Source organism: Thamnophis sirtalis, unplaced genomic scaffold, assembly GCF_051295495.1.
Source record: "Thamnophis sirtalis isolate CommonGarterSnake01/CBP01778 unplaced genomic scaffold, rThaSir2_p1.2 scaffold_2, whole genome shotgun sequence".
Taxonomy (NCBI): domain Eukaryota; kingdom Metazoa; phylum Chordata; class Lepidosauria; order Squamata; family Natricidae; genus Thamnophis; species Thamnophis sirtalis.
This window is the reverse complement of record NW_028261382.1, coordinates 139,054,412-139,078,567: the sequence shown is the minus strand read 5'-3', so window position 1 is coordinate 139,078,567 and position 24,156 is coordinate 139,054,412. Positions and strand designations below refer to the sequence as shown.

At 34.4% G+C, this 24,156-nt stretch overlaps 1 protein-coding gene across 5 annotated transcripts; it reads right to left on the bottom strand.

Annotated features, from left to right (window-relative positions):
- Positions 1–351: 351 nt before the first annotated feature.
- On the bottom strand, positions 352–24,075 carry PLAG1 (PLAG1 zinc finger). Of its 5 annotated transcripts, none has more exons than XM_014055647.2 (4): positions 23,913–24,075; positions 12,125–12,287; positions 4,486–4,844; positions 352–3,997 (listed from the first exon to the last, which is right to left on the bottom strand). In XM_014055647.2, exons 3-4 carry the CDS (start codon positions 4,725–4,727, stop codon positions 2,740–2,742), a joined length of 1,500 nt encoding a protein of 499 aa, XP_013911122.2. In that variant the 5' UTR covers positions 4,728–4,844; positions 12,125–12,287; positions 23,913–24,075; the 3' UTR covers positions 352–2,739. The 5 variants fall into 5 exon arrangements, with proteins under 5 accessions (XP_013911122.2, XP_013911125.2, XP_013911126.2 ...); XM_014055650.2 differs by having other exon boundaries at positions 12,183–12,287; XM_014055651.2 differs by lacking the exon at positions 4,486–4,844.
- Between the last annotated feature and the right edge of the window lie 81 nt (positions 24,076–24,156).

Below are 24,156 nucleotides of genomic sequence, written 5' to 3'. Positions count from 1 at the left end.
TCTTGTATTATGTGTAATACAGAAATTGATCGAGGTTTAGTTTAAAACACACACACATGCACACACACAGCGTAAAATACATAAAGAGCTCACTAGGTAAAATCCTGAAAATATGTACTCTTAACATTCATTATTAGCTTAATAAAGCAATCAGGTCTGGCTCATGTTTTAGTCAGTATATGGTTTTTGGAAACCTCTACTGTCAAATGAATAAATCACTCTATTCCACAATTCACTACCAATAAAACATAAGCAAATTTATATATATATATATATATATATATATATATATATATATATATATAATTATGTGTATACACACACACACACACACACATATAATATTTTTAAATCCATAGCATACAAAGTGTGGTGCATGAGCAGCCAGCACACACAACACTTCATTCTTAAGAGTTAACCTGGTGATTATAAAATAGGCTTTAAAATTGAAATTTTAAAATTGCCAAATGTCTCTGCTTAAATGGTAGTCATAAAGCACTAGTGTGTAAATAAAGCCCACACTGTCATTCTGCTTCCATATTTTCATACATCTTCAGTGACAGTCACACAAGGTGTAGCCATTTAGCAAAGTACTAACTGAATGAGGTTCAATATCTTGTCTGAAATTCTATTGCTAATTTGAAATGCACCTGTTCTCTAATTAATCCCATTTTAGAACCTGAAAGAGCTGCCATAACAATATGGACCTTTAACATGGATCAAGGATTACTGGAAAAACTAGTTCTTGTTTTTTAAAAAACAAGGTAACCAGCAACTAATACTGAAAACAGATAACATTGTTATAACATGATTTATACATACCAACCCTGTCAAAAATTATAAGTAATGTAGTGGTAAATACGAAAAACTGAAACTAAAATTGGTTTATTTCACTTCTTTAATGAGTGAAATTTTGTTTTAATTATCTGTCTAATGACAGTATTTTCTTAGGAACACAATTATGAGTAATGAAAAAAATCTGGGATAAAGACAATGAAGCTAAAGCCAATTCAGTTTTTAAGGGTTGAAAGTAATCCACTATCTACAAAAAAGGCACATAAGGACATTTCCATTTCTTGTAGAATATGAGTCCTTTGAAAAGACAAAGACTTTTCCTTTCTGAAATCCCCCAACCCCTGGGATTAAAATAATGGTGCTAAAAGCCTGAAAAGCAATATTGAACAAATCATTCCATTAAAGATACATTTTAGCAATCTGTTTCATAGAAACTAAAAGAAGCAATCATGCAGCAGAGCTAATGACTACTTTGAGAAAGTATTCTCACAGCATATTGGAGCAGCTTACAAAATTTGAAAAGGTGGTTTCCTTATTAATACATCCTTATTTTAATGCCTTTGGAACAAAACACTTATAAAAAGTTACTATTCAGTAATAAAATTTAAATACATCAGTATAAAATAGTAAAATCATACCTGCATATTGTTCCTACGATAAAGTAGGAACTTATGATACAAATATTGGGAGCCAAAGCTCCTTAATGGGAGCAACTTTGTTTCTGTTAAATATATTTCCTTTAACTACTTAAAACTCATGTATTTAACCACACTAATGAATAGACATAATTATATGATTTAAAAGTCTAAAGGTATAAATGAATATGTTTCCAAATTACAGCAAAAGTACATTTTCCATTTTTATATCACAGTTTTTCTTTCTTTTGGTTATTGGGAATATAAGAATGTGTTTTGAAAAGAAATAGCAATTTGACACACAGCATGAATAGCTGTTTTGCTATTAGTTTTTCTAAATACCTTGAATATTAAGTAAAAGTGGCATAAGCAATATGCTTTTACTTCACTCCTCAGAGTCCTGTTTTAAATTCTTGGCATTGAAAAAAAATCACTAGCCAAATACCCAGGTGTGGTAAGGAAGATTACTATCAAAGGTCTTGCACAGGGGACATATATGTCATGAAATACAATTCAAAAGTGATTAGCTCCAATGTAATTATGGAAAAACGTATTTGTGGATTTACATTCATTTTCTAACTTTAAATTGAAATCAACATGTAAAACCTTTCGGTGGCTTTTGACTCATTTTTTAAATGAGAATAGCAAATGACAGCTATTTACAGAATGATGAAATAAAAATATTTATATTTCAAGGTAGGCTCTGAATTTTGTCTCTAGTTAGATTTGCCAATAAGGCATACTTTTTTTTTTGCCAAATCATACTTCTTTGTAATTGCACTTAAATGAAGCAATACATTTACACCTTTAATTGTGAAATTATTTAAGAAAAAATAATAGGTCCTTCAGACCTTCTTAGAAATCTATATGTAAAAAGCTTAACAATTTTTCATACTGGTAACAAATGTACTCATTTATAATTCATTGTTTCAATTGTAATTTTTCATGAAACTGAATTTTTAATGTTTTTTCTTTTTTAAAATTATCAGATTTTAAATTACTATAAAATTATCAAATCTCAATGAAGCTTTAAAATAAGAGATCCATAACATTCTGGAAATATCTTTTCCATAGACTTTTTAAAAATTGTGGATCTATTGGCAGTGAGGATACAGATTGTTTTAACAACCAGAGTAAACAACTGTGAACAAACACATTCAAACTATTTTAAAAGTTAATTTGAATTTTATACTGGCTTAATGAGACTGGTACTGTACAAAAGTAGATTTACAAATGACATAGTAGGCACTAAAGTATTTAAAGTCATCTAAGGCTTTCTACAGATTTGTCACAAGGCCATTTTCGCATGTTATTGGAACGCTTGATGAAAACGTGGTAGAGTTGTGGTTGTGTTTAGACTGCTAGTGAAAGCTGCAGACAATGAGTGAAGAGACCCAAGATTAATACCAGGGTCTTGAAGGTCTTGTGCCTGTGGAGGAAGCTGAGTCATAGATGAGTGTGCCTCCTCTTGTGAGTAACTCATTCCAAGATTTCCCACAGAAACAGAAGGATTAAAAGGAGGTCCATTTACTGGTATAAAATTGAATAACTGAGAGAAGTCCAGTGATGGGGTATTTAGAGGTTCACTTATAGAAACAGAACTTTTGGAAAGAGAAACATCCCCAGATCCATCATCTAGTGGACCTACTTGAGGATCCAACCCTAACTTAGATGATGATCCTCGAGAATCTTGGGATGAAGAAGGCATACCACTTTGCAGTTCCATTAAGTAACTTTCCATTTCCCCTTTCAATGGCTGGTCTTTCTCAGTCATAGAAACTGTATATGAGGTAGAACTGAGTGGATATTTTAAAGAAAGTTGGTGAGAAGTGTGAATTGATTCCATATCTATTGGACAAGGCATTCCTAAAGGTAATGATGCGGCAACCATTTGGTGTGCAGATGTTGAACTCTGCATAGACTGAAGTTGTGTGTTGTATAGATTTAATTGTAGAGTGTTTGTAAATGGCTTTGATGTCAGTTCAGTGGAAGATAAAGACATCACTGGAAGCAGCTCATCCTTTATAGGCACAGAAACATTGCAAGTAAATGGGTCAAGAAGGTCCATTGGCTCTGTTTTGACCTTCAAAAGTTCTTGATTATGACTTTTCTTCATATGCCGTGTTAGATGATCCTTCCGGCCAAATCTCTGTGCACAATACTGACAGAGGAAGTCCTTTCTTCCAGTGTGTACTACCATGTGTCTTCGGACATCCTTTCGGGTGTAAAACCGTCGATCACAATGTTCACACTGGTGTTTTTTCTCCTTCACTCCACCTGATGATTTGCCTGCATGTGTTTTTAGGTGCTCCAGCAGTACGCCTGTGCTTTCAAATGTCTGCAAACATACTTTACAATTGAGATCACCACTTGTTGCAGCATGCAAAGCCAGGTGACGCTTAAATCCAAGCTTCGTATTGTAGTTCTTTCCACATTCTTCACACTTAAAGGCCTCTTTATTGGGATTATGTGTATGTAGGTGATTCTTTAGATGATCTTTTCGATGAAACATTTTCTCACAATAGTTACACTTGTGGGTTTTCTCAGGAGAATGAGTAGCCATATGCCTTTAAACACAGATATATTCTGTAAGTATTTATTTTCACCAGAAGCTACATATGCTCATTTTTAAGGTACCTAAATACTTAATATTTTTGAAAGAAATTTACATGAAATGTCACTACAGACAATACATATCATACTAAAATGTAGCAACACACATTATAAGCTAATTTATTCAACTGCTACTTTAATTATTTTAAGTTACATTAACATTTTATTATGTAGTATTACTTATTATAGCCATACCCAAAGTGCTCAGTCTATTCACTTCTTTGTAACAACTTTATATAACTGAAAAGATTTAAACTTGTCTCTTCAAAAACAGACACACAATATTCAGATTTGTTTATAATATTAAGCACTGTAGTTTATAATTGTACAATTTGATGTCTAAATTAACATTTCCTCTGAGAAAAGTCAGCTGAGTGTACACAGATATATATTAAAATGGCCAACATATAATATAATCTGAAAAATAAATAGAGTTTAATACCTTAGTAATTTGTACTTAGAAACAAAGGCCTTGGTGCAGTCTTGTTGTGTGCACTTGTAGGGCCTCTCTCCTGTGTGAGAGTATGAGTGAACCTTTAATTTCTCAACACTGTTAAAGGCCTTGTCACACAGTTGGCAAGGAAAGTTTTTTCTTGGTTTGGATTCACCACGCTTACGTTTCCCTGAAGGGACTTTCTGGGTATCTCTTACTTCTGACAAATCACCAGGAATGACAGTGGCCATCGCAGCCTAAACCAGGCCTTCTTGTTGGACACTTGGGAACTGCCCAACTCCACTAAATGATTTAGCTTTAGATGGCTTCTCAAGTTTCATGTGGTCGTTAAAGAAAGCAAAAGGGGACTGGAAAAAAAAATAAGAAACAACTATTTGTAACTACACTTAATTTTGAAGTTTACTTGCTATGTGATGCTTTTGAATAAAGCATATATAAAATTAGGTTCAGCTGGTCTAATGTAATATATATAGGCGCTTTTTAGACTATTTATTACAGCTCAAAATTCACTGCTCAGGATGGACAGATCCACATGTACTCTGAAGTACCTCATACTGCTTTATAGGTTTTTGAAGTAATTTATCTGTTTCATGAAAGTTTAGAATCAAACTTCAATTTGGCTAATATATACTTCCAAAGGATTGTTGTCTGAATCATAGCATTGTGAAAAATGAATGCTATAAGATACAGCAATAAGGAAGTAATACTACAGAATAGAAAGAAGGTCTGCATGTTTGAATGGTCTCATGTTTATATTATTAATTTTACTTTTTACATCTCTCTTCTTCATATAAAGTTGCAAGAGAATTAGAAGTCTTATATAAAAGCAACAATCTGTAAAAATAGGAAAAAACCCAAACTTTATATAAAAATAAAAGCATAACAGGCAATCCAAACCATTCTTATTATTTGCAAATCAGAAATTTTTTAACCAAGCTGCTTCTTTAACATCTTATCCTGAATAATTTTTTAAAAAAATATTATGACAGTATTCACACATGCAGATCCTCCAGGTATATTCTGAAGTTATAAACTATTCACTAAGTTTTTTTACATGCAATGTTTTAACTTATGAAAATGGCCTAATATTTATTAGCTAATTATTTAGATATCTTATATCCAAATTACCTAAACCTCAGTATTAGTACTATAGGTACTGTGCAATTGCTTTAATTTTAATCACCCTGATAGGTAAAATTAAAATGGGATCACAGATAGCAAGGCCACTGAAATAGATTGGAATAACTGACATATACCGTATTTTCACGACCAAAAGCCGCACCGGATTATAAGCCGCAGTATCAATTAACGTTAATTTTTCAAACTTTTTCCACATATAAAGCGCACCGGGTTATAAGCCGCACGTTTCCCGACGCTTCTGGACATCTGTTGCAGTCGCGAGGAGCGGTACGAAGGTTCTTGGCGCTCCAGGAAGCCCCGAAAGCAGCTGGGAGAGGTGCACGGCTTGGTTTCTCCTCCCTGGACGTCGCAGCAGCAGCCCCAAGCGCACCGATCTCTGTGTTTTTCGCATCGGGGCATGCTCTTGCAGCACACCCCGATGCGAAAAACACTTAGATCGGTGAGTTTGGGGCTGCTGCTGCGACGTCCAGGGAGGAGAAACCAAACCGCGCGCCTCTCCCAGCTGCTTTCGGAGCTTCCTGGAGCGCCAAGAACCTTCGTGCCGCTCCTCGCGACTGCAACAGATGTCCAGAAGCGGCTTTTGGGGCTAATGGGGATTGGATTTCCAGCTCGATAGCCCCTGTCGCTTCTGGACGTCTATTGCAGTTGTGAGGAGCCGAGGAGAGTGTGGAGAAGAGCGCGCGACGGTTCTTGGCGCTCCGGGAAGCGGGAGAGGCGCGCGGTTTGGTTTCTCCTCCCTGGACGTCGCAGCAGCAGCCCCAAGCGCACCGATCTCTGTGTTTTTCGCATCGGGGTGTGCTGCAAGAGCATGCCCCGATGCGAAAAACACAGGGATCGGTGCGCTTGGGGCTGCTGCTGCGACGTCCAGGGAGGAGAAACCAAACCGCGCGCCTCTCCCGCTTCCCGGAGCGCCAAGAACCGTCGCGCGCTCTTCTCCACACTCTCCTCGGCTCCTCACAACTGCAATAGACGTCCAGAAGCGACAGGGGCTATCGAGCTGGAAATCCAATCCCCATTAGCCCCAAAAGCCGCTTCTGGACATCTATTGCAGTCGCGAGGAGCAAAGCAGCTGGGAGATCTTTTTCCACATATAAAGCGCACCGGGTTATAAGCCGCACTGCCGATTTTGGATCAAATTTTAGGATTTTCAGTGCGGCTTATGGTTGTGAAAATACGGTAGTTTCAAAAAAGACAAATATAAGCATAGAAGATGCCATATTAAGCTGAATAAAGCTTAGTTTGTTCACAGAATTTTGTACAGTCCTTCAAATTGGCAAATCAATTTTTAAAATGTCCAATATCTTAAAACAGGAGGTACAAACTGGTGGCCTGCAGGCAGGATGCGTCATGTGCAGGCCACACCCATCCCATCCCCGTAAATGGGAAAACATCACATTACAGCAAGGTGATGTGGTGAGTTTGACACCTGTGTCTTAAAACATATATTAAAAATGATAAAAAACTGTTTTACTTCCCTGAAAAAGGTAGTTTCTTGTAAAAAACACAAATTAACCTAACATTTTTCTTCCTGATTAACTTCAATTTTATTTTAGTTTTAAAAAATTGAATCTTCATTTTTCAGAGCTGATTTTTTTCTTTTCCTTTTCTCTCTCTTAAGGATGTATTTTATATATATTAAAATTGGTTATCTGCAGAATAAGCTAGCTAATAAGCTAGAATAGAAGAACCATTCTTCACTAAGATGTGTTAAGAGCCAGAAAATAGATAGTAAAGATACTTCCTCTGGGTTATATGGCTTAGTCAGGCAAGACATTATCAGAGAAATCAAGAAACAAGTATGGCTGGTCCCTTCTTACCCCATGTTAGATTTGAAGCCTAAGAAACCTATCAAAAAGGGTTGTGTAAATCCTGAGTTGGGGTTAAAGTGAAGTTAAAAACCAACCTCCCTGAGAGCAACCAACAGCAGTGTTTGCAGAGTGCATAAAGGTAGCTTTGAAAGAAGGACAGGTAGGGGTTGAAGGAGGCTGAGGGAGATTGCAAAGAAGTCTGCTAAGAAAAAAACCTGATGAATTATCCTTATTAGGTCAGTAAAATTAAACTCTGCCCACCATCTGGATCAGCAAATTGTCTAGACAGACAAGAAAGTTGGTCCCTCAACTTGCAAATACTTAATCAGAGAAAAGGAAGGGAGCCAGGGAAAAGTAAGGAATTACATATATGCCTGTAGTTTAAGCTGTAATGCTTACTAAGACTGTTGGGCAAGAGCAGTAAATCCAGCCTTGGACTTCTATTTACTTTCTTAGTTAGACATTTTATTTTGAATGTTACTTTGAATTTTGATTTGAATTGCTGATGTTCCAACAGTCAATTTTGTATTTTTAACCAGTGTTCCTGAATTTTGAGCAGCTGGTCAAAATAATTTCTCGATCTCTACATCTTTGAATAATCCAGTATTTGCTTTCTGTTAGTTGCTAGAAAGTTCCCCAACTTTTATGTCTATTTGGGTCTCTACTACAAACATAATATTGACTCCAATACTTCTGTAAACACAAATTTCAAGCAATGGAGTGTAATGGATTTTTTTCCGCTTTCTCTCTTTCCCTTCCCTTTTGACATCAAAATCTGTTCTGGAAATTTATGGAGCTTTCATTTGCATGGGCATGGTGCTACAGAGTTGGGATTACCATATTTTTCAGAGTATAAAACATACCCTTTTCCCTCAAAAAAGAGGCTGAAAATCTTGGTGTGTCTTATACACTGAATACAGCATTTTTTGTCTCCTGAAGCCCCACTTCCTTCACCAAAATTGCCGTGCAGAGCCTGTAGAAGGCTTTCAGAGAGCTCCCGGGGGCTGGGAAGGGCAGAAATGAGTGAAAAACAGGCCATTTTTTTGCTCAATTTTGCCCCCCCCCCCGGAGTATTCTATAAGCTTCCTAAAGGCTATGCATGCATTTTTTTTTTTTTTTTTACAAAAACCGGGCCCATTTTTGCAAAAAACAGGCTGTTTTTTGCTCGTTTTTTCGGGGGCCACCTCCCAGGAACGCTCTACAAGCCCCCTAAAAGCCTTTCATGCCTTTTCTGGGAGAAAAAAAACAGGCCCATTTTTCACAAAAAAACCTCCCTTTTTGGGAGCTTTGCAGAGTGCGACCCCCCCCTTTTAATTTGCCTCTTCAAAACGTCTTATACTCCACTGCGTCTTATACTCCGAAAAATACGGTAAATATTTATGTCTCTTTTTGCCTCTCACTGATTTTGCAGTGGATAGAGTTTTGTTATACTCATGTATACCAATTCACAGGTTTAGATCCTACAATAAACTTGAGTTCAGTAAGTTCATCATTCCCACTTTTCTCCTTGCAAAGCAGGTTTCCTCTTGAACAAGTTAAGTGGACTGTTAAGGAAAATAAAATTATAACCCATCTCATATTGTTCAATAGGGCTTTCAAATATTCACAGAAATGTTTAGAGGAAAAGGTATGGCAGAAATAAAAAGTGCAATGCTTTTTCATATAGTGACTTAATTAATTTACTATGTGATCCAAATGAAGTGTTTGCTAGCTGTTGCTACTGCTATGTAGCAAGTATATAATCAATGTAAAATATCTTCTTTTTGTATAATAGCCTTTGTTTAGTAATTGCAGTAATTCTTTTAAAATATACATGATTTTTAAAGGAAAAAGTGTTCTAAAGAATGCATATTTTAAAATCCAATGTTATAAAAATGAATTATTTTAGGTGTTCTCACAAATATCCAAATATTCAACACTTTAGCTAAATAGTTTAAGATATGAATAGCTAATTTTATTTGGTCTTAGGTAGGCAGATATTGACTTTTAAGTACATGAATATTTATTTATTTTATTTATTAATTAGACTTATATACCGCTTCATAGGGCTTTCAGCCCTCTCTAAGCGGTTTACAGATTTTTAGCAAATTGAGTCAGCAAATTGCCCCCACAGTCTTGGTCCTCATTTCACCCACCTCGGAAGGATGGAAGGCTGAGTCAACCTTGAGCGGGTGAGATTTGAACCGCTGAACTGCAGATAACAGTCAGCTGAAGTGGCCTGCAGTACTGCACCCTAACCACTGTGCCACCTCGGCTCCTAATACTCCTAATCTTTCAGATTTACTCTAATTGCAATTAAAGAGGTTATGGAAGTTTTATTTATCACTTTGCAAATATAACTGATGAATTCTTTATAAACGTGTTTTAATGCTATGACTCATAAATCTGCAGCTATACAGTAATAATTATTTTTAACTCAAAAATGATGAGGAAGAAATGGCATTTAAGGAAGAAAAAATATCAGGTCCACAAGAGACTATTGATTGCTTAACAATTGGCCACCAGAAAAGTCTGAAATCATTCTAAAAACTGAAGTACAGGAGGATGGGGTTATTTATTGGTAAAAAAGTTTGATATACAATTTATATTTATCAAGGACAAATTTGTCATATCTTAAACAATTCAGTATTATAACTGATATGCTAAGGGAGGGAAGAACATTGAACATTTTCAACCATAAAAAAGTAACTGATACCTGTCTTAAAGCAATAAAAGGCCTACTTTCTAAGACAACTGAGTCTTAACCGAATTAATAATATTGGTATATATGTTGCTCTGTAAATTTCCATATTTAATTCAATTAGACTGAACTTTAGAATCTCATTTTTTAAATTATAATTCTACTCAAATTAGCAATACAATCATAATAAAAGTGATATTTTTAAAAAAGCTAGCCTTGTAACTATTCTTATTAACACTAATGCCTATTTAACTAATAAAGTATATAAAGATGTAGAACTAATAAGTAAAATTCTAGATTAACGAACACTAAAAAACCTGCGGAGAAGCGGAGAAAGAAAAACAATAAAATGCAAGAGATTTTACAGAATTGCATTATGGAGCAGGAAAGAATGGATATCTTGTATTGCTCTCTATTTTCCCATTAGTTAATCTTCAAATTCTTAAAAATAAATGCATCTTAGATTGTGATGGCCAACAGAACCCTTGCCTCTCAGACTCTACATTCCCATTTTGTAAAATGGCTGCCCCCAACATATCTTTCCTGTCCATACTTAATATTGATCTTCAAGCCCATCTGAATTCAATTGAGTGTAATAAATTAAACTCTTCTTTCTTACTATCTCTCTTGTCCTTTATATTAATTGGCTTCAACTAATGGTTCAGCAGAATTTTGTTGGAGAAAAAGGGACAGTGATTTTCACCAATCCATTCTTCCCACTATAGCATATCCTACAAAGGCTTAATAGGGAATTGACCCTATTGGTTTAAGTCTGCTTTCTTTTCCCCAGTGCACAGCATATACCAACAAATGTTCATTTTTTCAAGAATAACTACAAAAGTTCACAGGACACATATGTCTTACATTCATTGCATCTTGGAACTATGAAGTATAGGTTCCATAATATTAATAATATGGTACATATAAGAGCCTCAGGTTCAGATGAAAAAGGAAGCATTTTACAGGTAGTCCTTAAGCTCCTGAAGCCTCCAGAGGGCATCCAGGGGGAGTGCTGTTTTCACCCTCCCCAGGCTTTTAGAAAGCCTCTGGAGCCTGGGGAGGGTGAAAAAACTGTGTCAAAAGCAGGGGGGGGGGCGCTTGCTAGTCGCTCAAGCACGTGCACTGGTTGCACACATGGCATTATTGGTGTGGCACGCCCATACACGATCCCCCTGCATACCCCCTGGTTTTGGCACGGGAACCAAAAAAGGTTAGCCATCATTGGTCTGTGGGCTGGATGTGACTTACCATCTGAAATCATGCAGCCTGTGATCTCCAAAAGATATACATTTATTCAACCCATGAGAGAAAGGAAAATAGCGCTTGCTGCCTGCTGCTTTAAACTTAATTGATTATGAATGAATTAATTATGAATTAATTATGTGAATTCAAGTCATAATAAAATTCAGAATTATAGGTTCTTTTAAAAACAAAACAAAAGGATTTTGGTGGCCTGGATTGAAAGAGGTGTGCACATATGAATTATCTGAAGTGAAAACTGATCTTCCCTTAAAATTACATTATTGAATAATACCACAAAAAAATGATTGGTTTTCAAAAGCAGTAGGGGGTGAGGTTTTTTTTGGTAGAGAGTGAGAAAATATATATGAGGAGCAGTGCAGAAAAAGATTATCAGGAAAGTTTTCATGTAAATGATGAACAATGTGCATAGTGTTTTGAAGCCCAGCTGCTTTTGATTCTGTTATCCCTAGGGTAAATTTCTAAATAATTTAAATACTAGCTTATTATTTGTAGTTGTCAAATATTGCTAATTCAATTGTGGATGTACAGGCTGAGCAATGCAGACAGTATTTAATATTGTTGCTCAAATATTACACTTCTCAAAGACCAGCTGAAAAAAATTTGAGCAATGTCTATTTTCAGCTTCAGTACACATTATTCACATTCGTTCTTTCACAACTGTAAAATGAATAATACAGTAGCAACTACTATTTAAAACTATGTAACAAAACAATACTTTTATATATATATATTATACCATTTTAAAAGATGTTCATACTCAAAATAGTTTTATGGTAGCCTCTGTCAGTGCACACCTGGTGATGGGCAAACGAAGATAAAACTTCAGATTTTGGTCTTAACCAGTTCCACTGACATTTCTAGAAGTAAACCAGAATCTACTGCTTCCCATTTTTGTTGATCTGAAAAAAAAAGAAACAAAAAGAAAGAGCTAGACATCATATTATCCAAGACAAATATTTAACACAATTTGTATTGAGTTTCTGTTATGGCAGCCTACATGATACCTTTATTTTATGAACATATAACTTGCCTTTCTATTTAAACAATTTTCAGGAAAATAGCTGAATAAACCAACCATGTAAACTGTTCACGCCAAAGCATCTTGAAGTTAGAAAAACATTATGTAGCAACAGATATATGTATAATCGCAACTCAGTGCATCAAATATTGCTATACAAAACATGACCCATTAATCTAAAAATCAAACTTGGAAATACAAACTTGGAAATAACTGATTAAAAAAACCCCAAGGTCCAGGATGGCATTGGACAAAACAAGAAAATATAGGACAGTGTTTTTAAAAATCCATTTTATGGCATATAGTAAGTATTAAAAGTGAAACAGATCCACGTTTCCGGGGCTGCGTTCATGATCGTTAAATAGTCACTTTTCAGCTGACAGATATGGAATTATGTATACAAACTGCAGTTTTAGATGTATTTGTTCAGGAAAAGATATATGTATATCCATGATTAGAACAAAACGTTTTTCAGGAGTACAAAAAGTTTGATTGAAGAAACAAGTGCCTAGAAATGTAATACTGCATGAAAAAGCATACTCATTTTAAGCTCTGATATTCAGTAAAACTTTCACATGCTATACGCTGCATTTTACTTTGTATTATTCCTGCTTACAATTAAGTTCTATATCTCTGCATATGTTTTGATCTGTCAGTCTCAATCTCTTTTCTCTGCAGGTTAAGTTAACAAACTACATCAAACCATACATAACAAATCAAGTAACATTACAACTACTATCTTTTCTCCACCACCCTCCCACATGACACATAAATTACTTTACTGAAAGAAGCCTGTGATAATGAGAGTCTCTTCTATGGTCTTCAATTTTCGATGCAACACCAAAGTTCTTCCCTAGGCTGCTTCTGGAAATTCTTGTTAAAGCATACTGTAGAAGCATGAAAAATGAACAAACATGATATATCACTCAAGCAATATATCGAAGCTTAAGGTACTGGTTTCAAAATAATGTTATGGTGACACACAAACTCATACATCCAATGTTATCATTTCCATGTATTAAAAAATATCTCCGTCTATTTCAAGTAAAACTTTCTATATATTCTGCATTTATTACTATTATTGGAATATGTAGAATTTGGTGCGCAGGAAAGGGAACGCTGGAGGAAAACAAAATTATTCACTAAAACAATAGGACTTCATTTAAGTTCAAAATGACAGATATAGTTGTCATAACTAAGGACAGATAAGGACAAATCTTCATATATTTCATACATCTATTTGATGTATTGGGATCAATAATTCTATGTCCATGTATGAATTCTAACAATTTTTATAATGTCTGTTCATTATATTTGATAGTATTAATGATGCAGCCATTGGTTTCCACAACTATGAAAACCTGACTGTCATCAAATTTAATTTCATGGTGTGCAGAACTTCTAAAATGTTAGTGTCATTCATTTATGGTAATTTTTAGCAAGCCAACCTGATTACTGGAATCACATAATATGCTAAGCAAAATGACCAAACATCCTATTATAGCTTAGCATTATGTGTGAATCCAGTCTTACATTATCACATCTCACTGTAAGAATATACTCCTGCTGCATGTGACAAGAACAATGATGTCTCTAGCTTGCTAATTATTTACGGGTATTGTCTGAATACAAAGTATTTCTGGTCTCCTGCAAACTTTAATATGTATTCATGACTTAGAGTTGAAAGTGTTTTATAGGTAACATAATCTAATGTTCAGATAATATGCTTAGTCATTTTGCAAACTAGTTTGCAAGAAGCATTACTTGGCTGTTTATGACATAGAAAGATAGTTGGCTAGACAACTATCTAGCTCCAAACACTTCTGGGCCATGGGTGGATGCAAGCTTCAGGTTGCCACTTCCAGACTGCAGTCTCTTTTACTCAATCCATCCAGCAAGTTGAAAAAAGACATTCTCATCTTTCCAATCATCCTGAATATCAATCTAAGTGCTAGGACTGCAGTGTAGAGAAAAAAAGAGCCTTTGCCTGGATTCACATAGCATGCTAAAATAGTTTGTCTGGTTTGCGCTGAAGATGAACAACCTCTAACTTGCTCAGACACATTTTTATAAAAGTATCAATATTGTGATGTGTTTCTTATTTCTTTAAGCAATAGCAACAGTCCTTATAGGACACTTTCTTTTGCTATTATTCTGGAAAGTCATGGTGTTTGTAATATCTATCAATGTAGAAAGTGAAAATGGGATTGCTTTTGAAACCTGACAGTTTTTAAAGAAGCATTAATTTTCCTAAAGCAAACATTCTGCTAAAGCAATTTCTCTCAAAGCTATATTTTTAGTCGGCAACAAAACTAAAAAATCTTCTGCAGCTAATTTAAACAAGTAAAAGGCATCCAACCATGCAGGTGGAGTTGTTCAGTGGCTTATTAAAAGACCTTTAATGACTATAATTCACTACAATAGACTTGGGGGGCAAAAAGTATGCAGTATTTCTGTACTGGATAAAAAATTGTTTTATTTATACATCTTTTTCAGCTATGGCAGATTCATTTTTGAGAAACATTCCAATATATTGCAGACACACAGAAGTAGCTTCTTCAACATAGAGTAAATTGTAATGCTTGAGTTCACATCTTCACTCTTGATACTAAACTAATACTTCTATTCTCTAATTTTGTGTTCACTGAACGTGTAAAATTGCATACCTAATAGCAACATTTTTAAAAAGTTCCTGTTGATGCTATGGATTACAGCTGAGAAGGCAAGACCTAATGAAAACCCTACTGAAAATTTCTCCCACTTCAATATTAAGGCTTTTTTAAAAAAAAGTATCCTAATTATTCTTTCACCATACAGTAATATATGGTATACTTTTTATTTGTGGAGTTTTATTCCAGGTAACTCTTGGAGGCTTGTATTAAGATGGGATGGAAAGGGTTGCCTAAACCAGCAATTCCATTAACCACTGATAGGTAAAGTATGATTATGTTCCTCAAATTAATTCTTTGTTTTTATTTCTATAGATTATGCACTTGTATATAGAAAAACAAATTGCTTCATATGGAAGCAGTCTTACCATATCAACGACTTCAAATTAAAATATCTCAGTGAGGCACACCCCCTTCTTTAACACTTATTTATGCAGGTGTTAAAAAATATAACTTCTCTTTCCTTTCATATTATCATTATTACATCAATGTTTATGAATTATTTAAGTAAAATTCTTCCAGGCAATGAAACAAGAGATTAAAATTATAATATTATCTCATGCTATAAAATTCTTAAATAATATTTATTTGCAACAATCGTAGGATTCTTTGGACACCAACAATTTTTCAATCATATTGCAAATGTTTATTTTACTGTAATTCATCTTGAACTTCCATACTTGATAGTCAAGGAAAAGGTCCAGATCTTCAGGTTGAGAATTCTTTTGGAACTAGCATTGTCTGTGGAAGTGCTGGTTGTCCTGGACTTACAACTATTCGTTTAGTGATCATTCAAAGTTATAACAGCACTGAAAAAAGTGACTCATGACTGGTTTTCACCCTTACAACTGTTGCAACATTCCTATGATAATGTTATCAAAATAAAATAGTTTTTGAAAGAAATTACTAATTTATACTTTTATAAATGATATCAGTATTTTTTTCCAGAAATACAATTATTCTGTTTTTCTGCATTAAAACTGATAAACATATCAGTTACAAAAGCTTTCAGGGAATGTCTTTCACATTTGATTTGACATTAATATTGCAAAAATGCAGAACTTTAAAATGGAATGTATATTTCAGTGTAGTACTGTATTAACTTTACCTAACACTATATTGCCTGTTCATTATTTTTGCAGTTTGCCACACTATCTTCTCAGTTGTTAAAAGGCAAAAAGACTGCAGAGTAAAGAAAAATGCCTTAGCATTTAAAAAAAAAATAGCAAGGAAATTTTGGATTCAGTTCACTGGACTCATTTCTCAATTACATTTAATTCTTTAATTAAGATGCAAGATCAGAGTGCTCTTGTGTCTAGAAAACTACATACATATAGGACTGCTCACTGTCTTATGCAAAAACTAAAATCATATGAAATTGCACTTGTTTTTTGCATGTCAGACCTAAGCAATATATAATGTATATAGTTGAAAGATTGCTTTAATTTCTTGGATAGAGATGAGATTCCTAAAACTTTAATAATTTTTTTAACTTAATAGGTTTTGACCACTTTAGTAAATATGAAAACTATTTATTGCACCCAATTTCTATTAATACTGTCTAGAATGTTATTTATCATATTAAGCAAGGGTATTGTTATTCAGAGTATCTGAAACAGTGATAATAACTAAATTCTTGTTATGTAATTTGCATTTTATTAGTGGAAGATTTGTGGAATCTACCACAAATGCATTTACTCCCTTAGAAGCTGTCTGCCATCATACATATAACTAAGAAAAACAGTTATAAACAAATTGAACAAACTTTATGGTTTTGAGTATTTTCACATACTGCAATATTTAAGTAATTTTGTAGCCTTTTAAAAACTCAAATATTTTCTGGGCATAGGCTTTCATTAATTGTAGCCCAAAGCTTTTTTTTTTGTCCATAACACATACATTTTACTAAATGTATTTTTTATATATGCAAAATTAACAAGATGTAGATACAGTTTGTCAGATAGTTAAGTCTCAGAATTCAGTCCCCATTTCAATGTGGTTTATGGTTTGCTTCCAATTTCAACTTATTATTAAAAGCAACTTGTAGTATAATGAAATCATGGATACTGAAATATAAGTTTCTCTTCAAATGCACAGTTGTAACTTTATTACAATACCAAAGAAATGTCTATCATTTTTTAAAAACTAGAATTTGTATTAATATTCCCTGCAACTTTAGGATAATTAAGGAAATTCCCATGTTTGTACCATACTAAAACTATTGCAAACTAATTTCATTTATTATGGACTATTTTTTTAATATAAGAAAATACAAATTATTCCATTACAAATCTTTCTCAGAATCTTTATTTTAAGCATACATATAAACGGTGTTATGTACAGTATTTTAAACTTTGCTCAGTTTTGAGCAAAATCTAAAATACTGTGATAATACACTTTATATACCTTACGCTGTAGGTTAGATTATTTCAACATGTTTTGTTTGATTATTAAAGAAAATAAATCATTTTATCTAAGAATCTGGAAAAACTAAAAAGAGAAAATCAATCATTTAGAAGCCAAATTAACTAGTAAGAAGCAGGCATCAGCAAGCAAGCAAGCTAGCAAGCAAGCAAGCAAGCTAGCAAGCAAGCAAGCATATACAACAAGGATATATCCTTTAGTAAGAAAAAAAATAATATTGCACTAGAACAGTGTTTGGAGAGACTTGTATGTAACTTCCACATTTGAAATGTCATTCATGACAAATAGTTTAACAATTGTTCCATACACTTAGGAGGGTGTAAGACAGGAAGAAAATGGACTTACAATATATGGTGTATGTATTTTAATCAGAATAAACAGTACATGAATAAGACTAGCAATATAATTTTAACATCTATGGGAAAAATTCGCAGTATTCCTAATCCAATTGTACATTTACTGGACCATTAATTCAATGTAATTTGAATTACATAACGGAACATTAGATTGAAACAGTATTTACCAAACATCCAATTCTATTTCTATGAAGCAAAATCAATTTTAATTTTATATATATAATTCTTTCTGAACAAATGTTATTCTATAATATAAATTGCAAAATTCCTTCCTTTGAAGTCTCAAACAAAAATATATAGTTTAAAATATAGCATCAATAAGAAAATACTGTATCTTAGCATGTTATACAAATAATTGTGAAAATGTTAAGAATTGATTTGTCAAAGAATTAAATTTAGCTAAAAGTATTCCCATTATTTTAAAACAAAAGTATACAATATTTCTACGATTATTTTCATCTATGTATCTTTTTTCGAGCCAATTACAATTCCTCTCTTAGTCATCAATTGTTGTGCTGATATTTTTTAAAAATTGTTTTTACAACAGCATTCTGAATTCCATAGATAAATGTATATCCACTTAATGTAACATAAAAGATACCCTTTTCAATTTCTCAAGAAATGAAAAAAACACAAAGATTCCATTTATTAAAATGGAAAGTGATCCAGTTTATCCCATCATTACATGGATCATAATAATCATTATTAATTAATAATTAATTTTAGCTGACAACTGCCTAAAAACTAATGTCTGCTAAAACTTTTAATCTGATTTCCAGGGATATTCTACATATACACACCACAAATGTGATTACAATAGTTTTTCCAAATATATTTTCTTTTCATTTTTTTTCATTTTCCCCCTTCAAACTATGCTTCCATTACCTTTCTTCATGTTCCTATTTCTTTTCCCCCCAAGTCTCTTGGCTCATTTAGCTCCAATAGAATAGCATATCCCTAACCTTTCAGAGAGATATGAAATGAAGTTGAGTCTCATTTTATATATATATCTTGCTCCACATTTTTGTTTTGAAAAATTACACCAGATGTCACACTTTAAATTATATCTCTTAACTGTTTGGGTATTTAGTGGTCTGGAGCAAAAATATACAAATACATGGTAAGAAGTTCATTTGGGAATAGATTAAGAAAGCTTTTTAATTTTAATAAACCTTTTATTCCACTTATAGTACTAAGTTTTATAATTTCTACAAAATACAAAAAAACTGCCCAATTTCTACACATTCACGAACTCTGATTGGGTATTTTTTGCAGTAATACACAGGATTAAGCAATTGTTAAAATAGATAAGAATTGTAATTTTTAACAAATATATGCATACTAGTTGTTTGAAGATAAAGGTCTTTCAAAAATTTATACCGTTAACTGAAAGTACTAACTTATATCATGGTTACCTTAGTACTGTAGTTTTGGTTATCTAATTGATGTGCAGACACAACAGACACACACAGATTATATGAATGCATTATACATATAATTGTACTATCCAATATCAACTAAATATACATAAAATTAAGACAAATTAGTTTTACTGTTTTTCAGAAAAATACTCTTCTGTTTCATCCTCAAAAATCTGCATTATTGCAAAGAAAGAACTACTTTATAACTGCTTTTTTTTCTTTAAATATAGACTTTTTTGTTTCTTGCATCATTTACGTAAAGCAGTAGCTGTCTGTAAATTTTTAAACATTCTATTTCAGACAAGTACAAATTATATCTGCATAGTTCATTTATTTTCATAGTTCTCTAAAACTTTTTAAATTGGTTAAAAGTGATCAGCATGTCATTCAGATATTTACTAGATCCTTCTGCTAAAATCTACTGGAATCCCTATCTTCTTTCAGAAGGATATTGTCATCACTTAAGACATTTTAGCATTTTAGTGTGACTCACTGAAGATTTGGATACTATAAACCTTTAACACATAATTATTCAGTATCCCTTTAAAGTTTAACATGTGTGAAAACCATTACAATTAAACTTTTCAAATACAAATGATAATCTCTAAGTGTAAAGTACATAATTTAAAGCAGTTTTCGAAAACTTCTCTAAGTGTAAAACAAATTTACATAAATGACTGAGATAATGCATTAAACTGAGCAACTTACACCTCTATATCAAAAGAGTAAAATTACAGTGGAAAGAAACCATTTGATAAAATATTAGTAAGAGGTTGAATATCATAATTGAATTATTCATGCAACAAGCATGAATACCTAACTAAAATTTAAAAGATTTTGTGGAACAAGGTTGAATTATAAAGTAGCATGGAGAATAAAATGCTCTGAAGAACTATGAAATTTCTAACATTATAGCATAATAGAAGGTGGGATTTTATATTAATTCAAGAATTTTATAATCAATATAACTTCTTAAAACATTGTTTTAACTTTTTAAAAAGAATTGTATATTTTCAGTAATAAAAGAACTATATTCTTGGAGATCTATCCAATTTTTAAAAGATTAAAAATTTTAAATGATTAAAAGAATCTAGAAATTCACCTGTTGTTAAAATATATATATATATATATTCTAGGAGCACTTTTCTCAATATTTTACCTTTAAATATATTTAGGGGTAAACAACAGTCTAATTTAATTTCATTAAACTTTTCTATAAATGGAGAACATTCATAAAACAGCAAGAAAATAAAATTCAGATTGTATTTTTCAGAACAATTCATTTTTTAACAATGAATTTATCATTATTTCAGTATACCGCATAAAACTATATCAAATACTAGTTCTGTAAATCTATTTTAGACCATTTCTATTATGAAAGGCAGATAAAATTTGTTCCTCTGTGAAATACAATTTAATGCGAACTTTAGAGTAATCAAGATTCATGCTCAAAACTCAGCATTATGGTTAATGGCAATGTTGAAAATTTATATTCATGGTCCACAAATGCCAGTGTATCATGTATTTAGGGTAAGAATGGAAGACTACATGTCTATTTCCTATTTATTCCTCTATATATACTTATGAATGTAGTGACTTTACTTGGTGTTTCAAAATTGCTTATGTACTGCAAATCTCAGTCACTCAAGTGACATTTTTAAAATACATGGCATGCATCAGTTATTTGAAAGATTGTTTTTCTTAAAAGTTTTTTATTGTATTTGAAATATTACATTATATAGCAAACATAGGTAAATCTTCATTAGTTTAAAAATAATCTAATCCTTTCCCAAATGAACTAATATATTCTTTAAAAATAATTGCAATGATTTTTTAAAAAAGAGATAACTTGAAAATTTGGTGTTTTTGTGCAAAGGTATTAAGCCACAGGATTTTTCAGTCAATACATTTATCCAAGGAAGTGACAAAACATATATGATCACAAGGCTATAATCTTTCAGTTGCTCACATAAAAGACACTAAAACAGAGACATAAAATAAACAGTGATAACTTTCATCTCAACATTCAGTTCACCTTTTGGGTAGAATACTTATCTGAATTCACTTTATAATTTACACTGTGTAAAAGCAAGTGTGTTAGATGTGTGTGCATGAGAGGTGTTACAATATTTTTTTCAGGTATATTGCTATAAGCTTTTAAAACATGTATGGTGAATTCTATATCACAAAGACTAATATTAAAAGGCACTGGAACTTCAAATTATTAGGTGACTATTACCCACGGATTCTAAAAATGTCACCTGCTTTCATTTTATATTGTATTTCAACGAAAACAACATAGACATCATAAGCATATGTAAGGATTTCATACAAATTAGGTCTCCTAAGTGATCTAGCCATATATTTTGACCAGGTTTGAATATCATAAAAAGACATACTTTACTTCATTTCAACCCCCATATTGTGTAATTATCAGCTCCCTCATGCCTTCAATTGAATTTATGTTAATACAAAGGAAACTTTGTTATTCTAAGAAATTATAATGCTATAACTTGCAGAAACTATTTCAGTTTCTACACGTAACATTACAAAAACAATTTCCAAAGCACAATTTAATTTAAATTCAGCCACTGTACAATATAGCCTTATGGCATCACAGCATGAAAATACATAGATCCAATCAATATCCTTAGAAATTACACTGGAACTAGTGCAACTCTGTCAGCTTAAGGGGTCACAGTCTCCTTCTGAGTTTAATATATGGCTTTACATTTTAGCAAATACAGGACAACTGCGTTGCCTTAGCTAAGTGACGTAGGTAAGGATAGCTAAAAGAGGAGCTGTCTCTTTAAGATACCCTGCTCTGTCTCTGATCCCACGTGGAAATCAACATCAGCAGCACTTTCACATCAACTTTAATATGATGCAAAGAACACATCGTTTTTATCTGGAGAAAACTATAGATTGCATGCTTTGTAAAATACAAACCAAGTGAAGTAATTATGCTAGACTAAGCCACCGGTTCTCTGCCAGAACCTCATATGTATTTTCTGCCAGTTCATTCTAAGGAACGCTGCTGCTTTAACTCCGCATTGTACAAACAGAATGCACTTTACAAAGAGGAATCTCAAACACTTGAGATCCATAATCAGCCTAAACATATTCTATAGACAGGACAGGTTTACATTTTTTACACTGCATTATATCATAACTGGGAGAGAGACAGAAAGACAATCTCGAGGCAATTCATTTCGCGCCACCTCCCCTTTCTTCCATCTATGCTTCTACCACCACCCCCCAGACAAAGAAAAGGAAGGCACAAAGTTTGGCAAATGTAGCAGTTACCTTCTTTGCAATCAGCTCCACATTGCCCAAAAGCTGTGCAACTCGTGCATTCCCACCTCCCGCCACCATTCAAGGAAGAAAGGGGTTTTTCACGTTCTCGCAGTGTCGGGAATGAGCTGTAAAAGGGCTTTTGCCTTTCTAAAGCGATCATCAACAACAAAAATAGGCATCGATTTTAACTCCTTGCTCTCCGAGATTATTAAAAACTCAACACGAAAGTGTGCTGGTTCAGTGTGATCTTTTCAGGGCCAATTCGGAAGCTCGGGCGACTTGGGGATTTTTTTAAGGAATTTTCAAGCTATTTTTAATTTTGTTATATGCCTCAGTTCTCCCTCCATTTTGGTTGTTTATGATACTGACAACAAGCTGTCCCTGCGCTCTCTCTCCGGATCTCTCCTGCTTTCAGTTAACGAACCCCGCCGCTCCCCTATACTGCCCACCCTCAACCTTGCTCGCCTTCCTAAGCTTCTCTTCCAAACCCACAGTAGAAAAGGGAAAGAAAGCACCCGGATCCGCTGAAGTCAAAAAGGAGGCAAATTCGTTTCTTTATGCTGCGGGAGGGGGGAAGCGAAAAAAAAAAACTTTTGTCCAATGAAAGGAGGGAGAAGGACGCTGGATGTCCCAAAGTGACTCCAGAGATACCCCCAAAGCTTCATCTGCGGGCTCCCTGGGACTCCGTCCGAGAAGAGCAATCTCCTATCAACGTTTCTGCGCAAAGTGTGTCCGATTCGGCGACACCGCTGAATTTTCATTAATTTTCTCTCATTTTGGGGCACTGCGGACTCTAATGTCTTCCGCTCCTTCCTCGCTGCTGCTGCTGCTGCTACCGCGGCTGTCACTAGATTCACCGCACAGACGCTGGAGCTCAGGGGAAGGAGGGGGTGGAGAAGACATACATACAGAGAGACGAAGTGTGTGTGCGAGGGGGGGGGGACTTTTCTCCCAAGTTTCTGCAAACTCCCCACTTACTGAAACAAGCGCGCGCGGGCGGGGGGGGCACTTCTTCACCGTTGCAAGAAATCCGGACCGAGGCAAAGGGGAGGGGGGGGGGAAGAGAGAGAGAGCAAGCTGGGAAGTAGTCCCAACCAAGTCTGGAGAAAGCGAGGCTTACTTTTAGGGTGTCTTCCCGGGCTGGATTCAGGGATCCCCCAAGAAGCCCAGAAGGGCTAAAAAGAGAGATGGAGCCGCGCAAACCTTCCCCATCCCTGCTCCGGCTGCTGTTGCTTCACTCTTCGTGTCCCTCCTCCTCCTCCCCCTTCAGAATTTAAATAACCCTAATATTTCCCTGCTGAACCCCGGCTGCAGAACCCCCAACCCACAGCAGACTCACCCCGGGAGCCTCAGCATCCCTTCAGCGCCCGCTTCCCGCCTTTTACAGGGTTCTCCGATTTTTCTGTAATTTTTTCCCCATATTTCGGGCTGGACGCGGCGGGCCTGGAAATTGTTTGCTTTCCCCTCTTTCCAGCAGCCATTGTAGTGTATGCGCTGCGGTGCAGCTCAGCCTGCCGCACACGCCGCGCCCACACCGCCAGCCGCCCACACGCGCCGCGGGTTGGACACCTCCCCCTGTCACT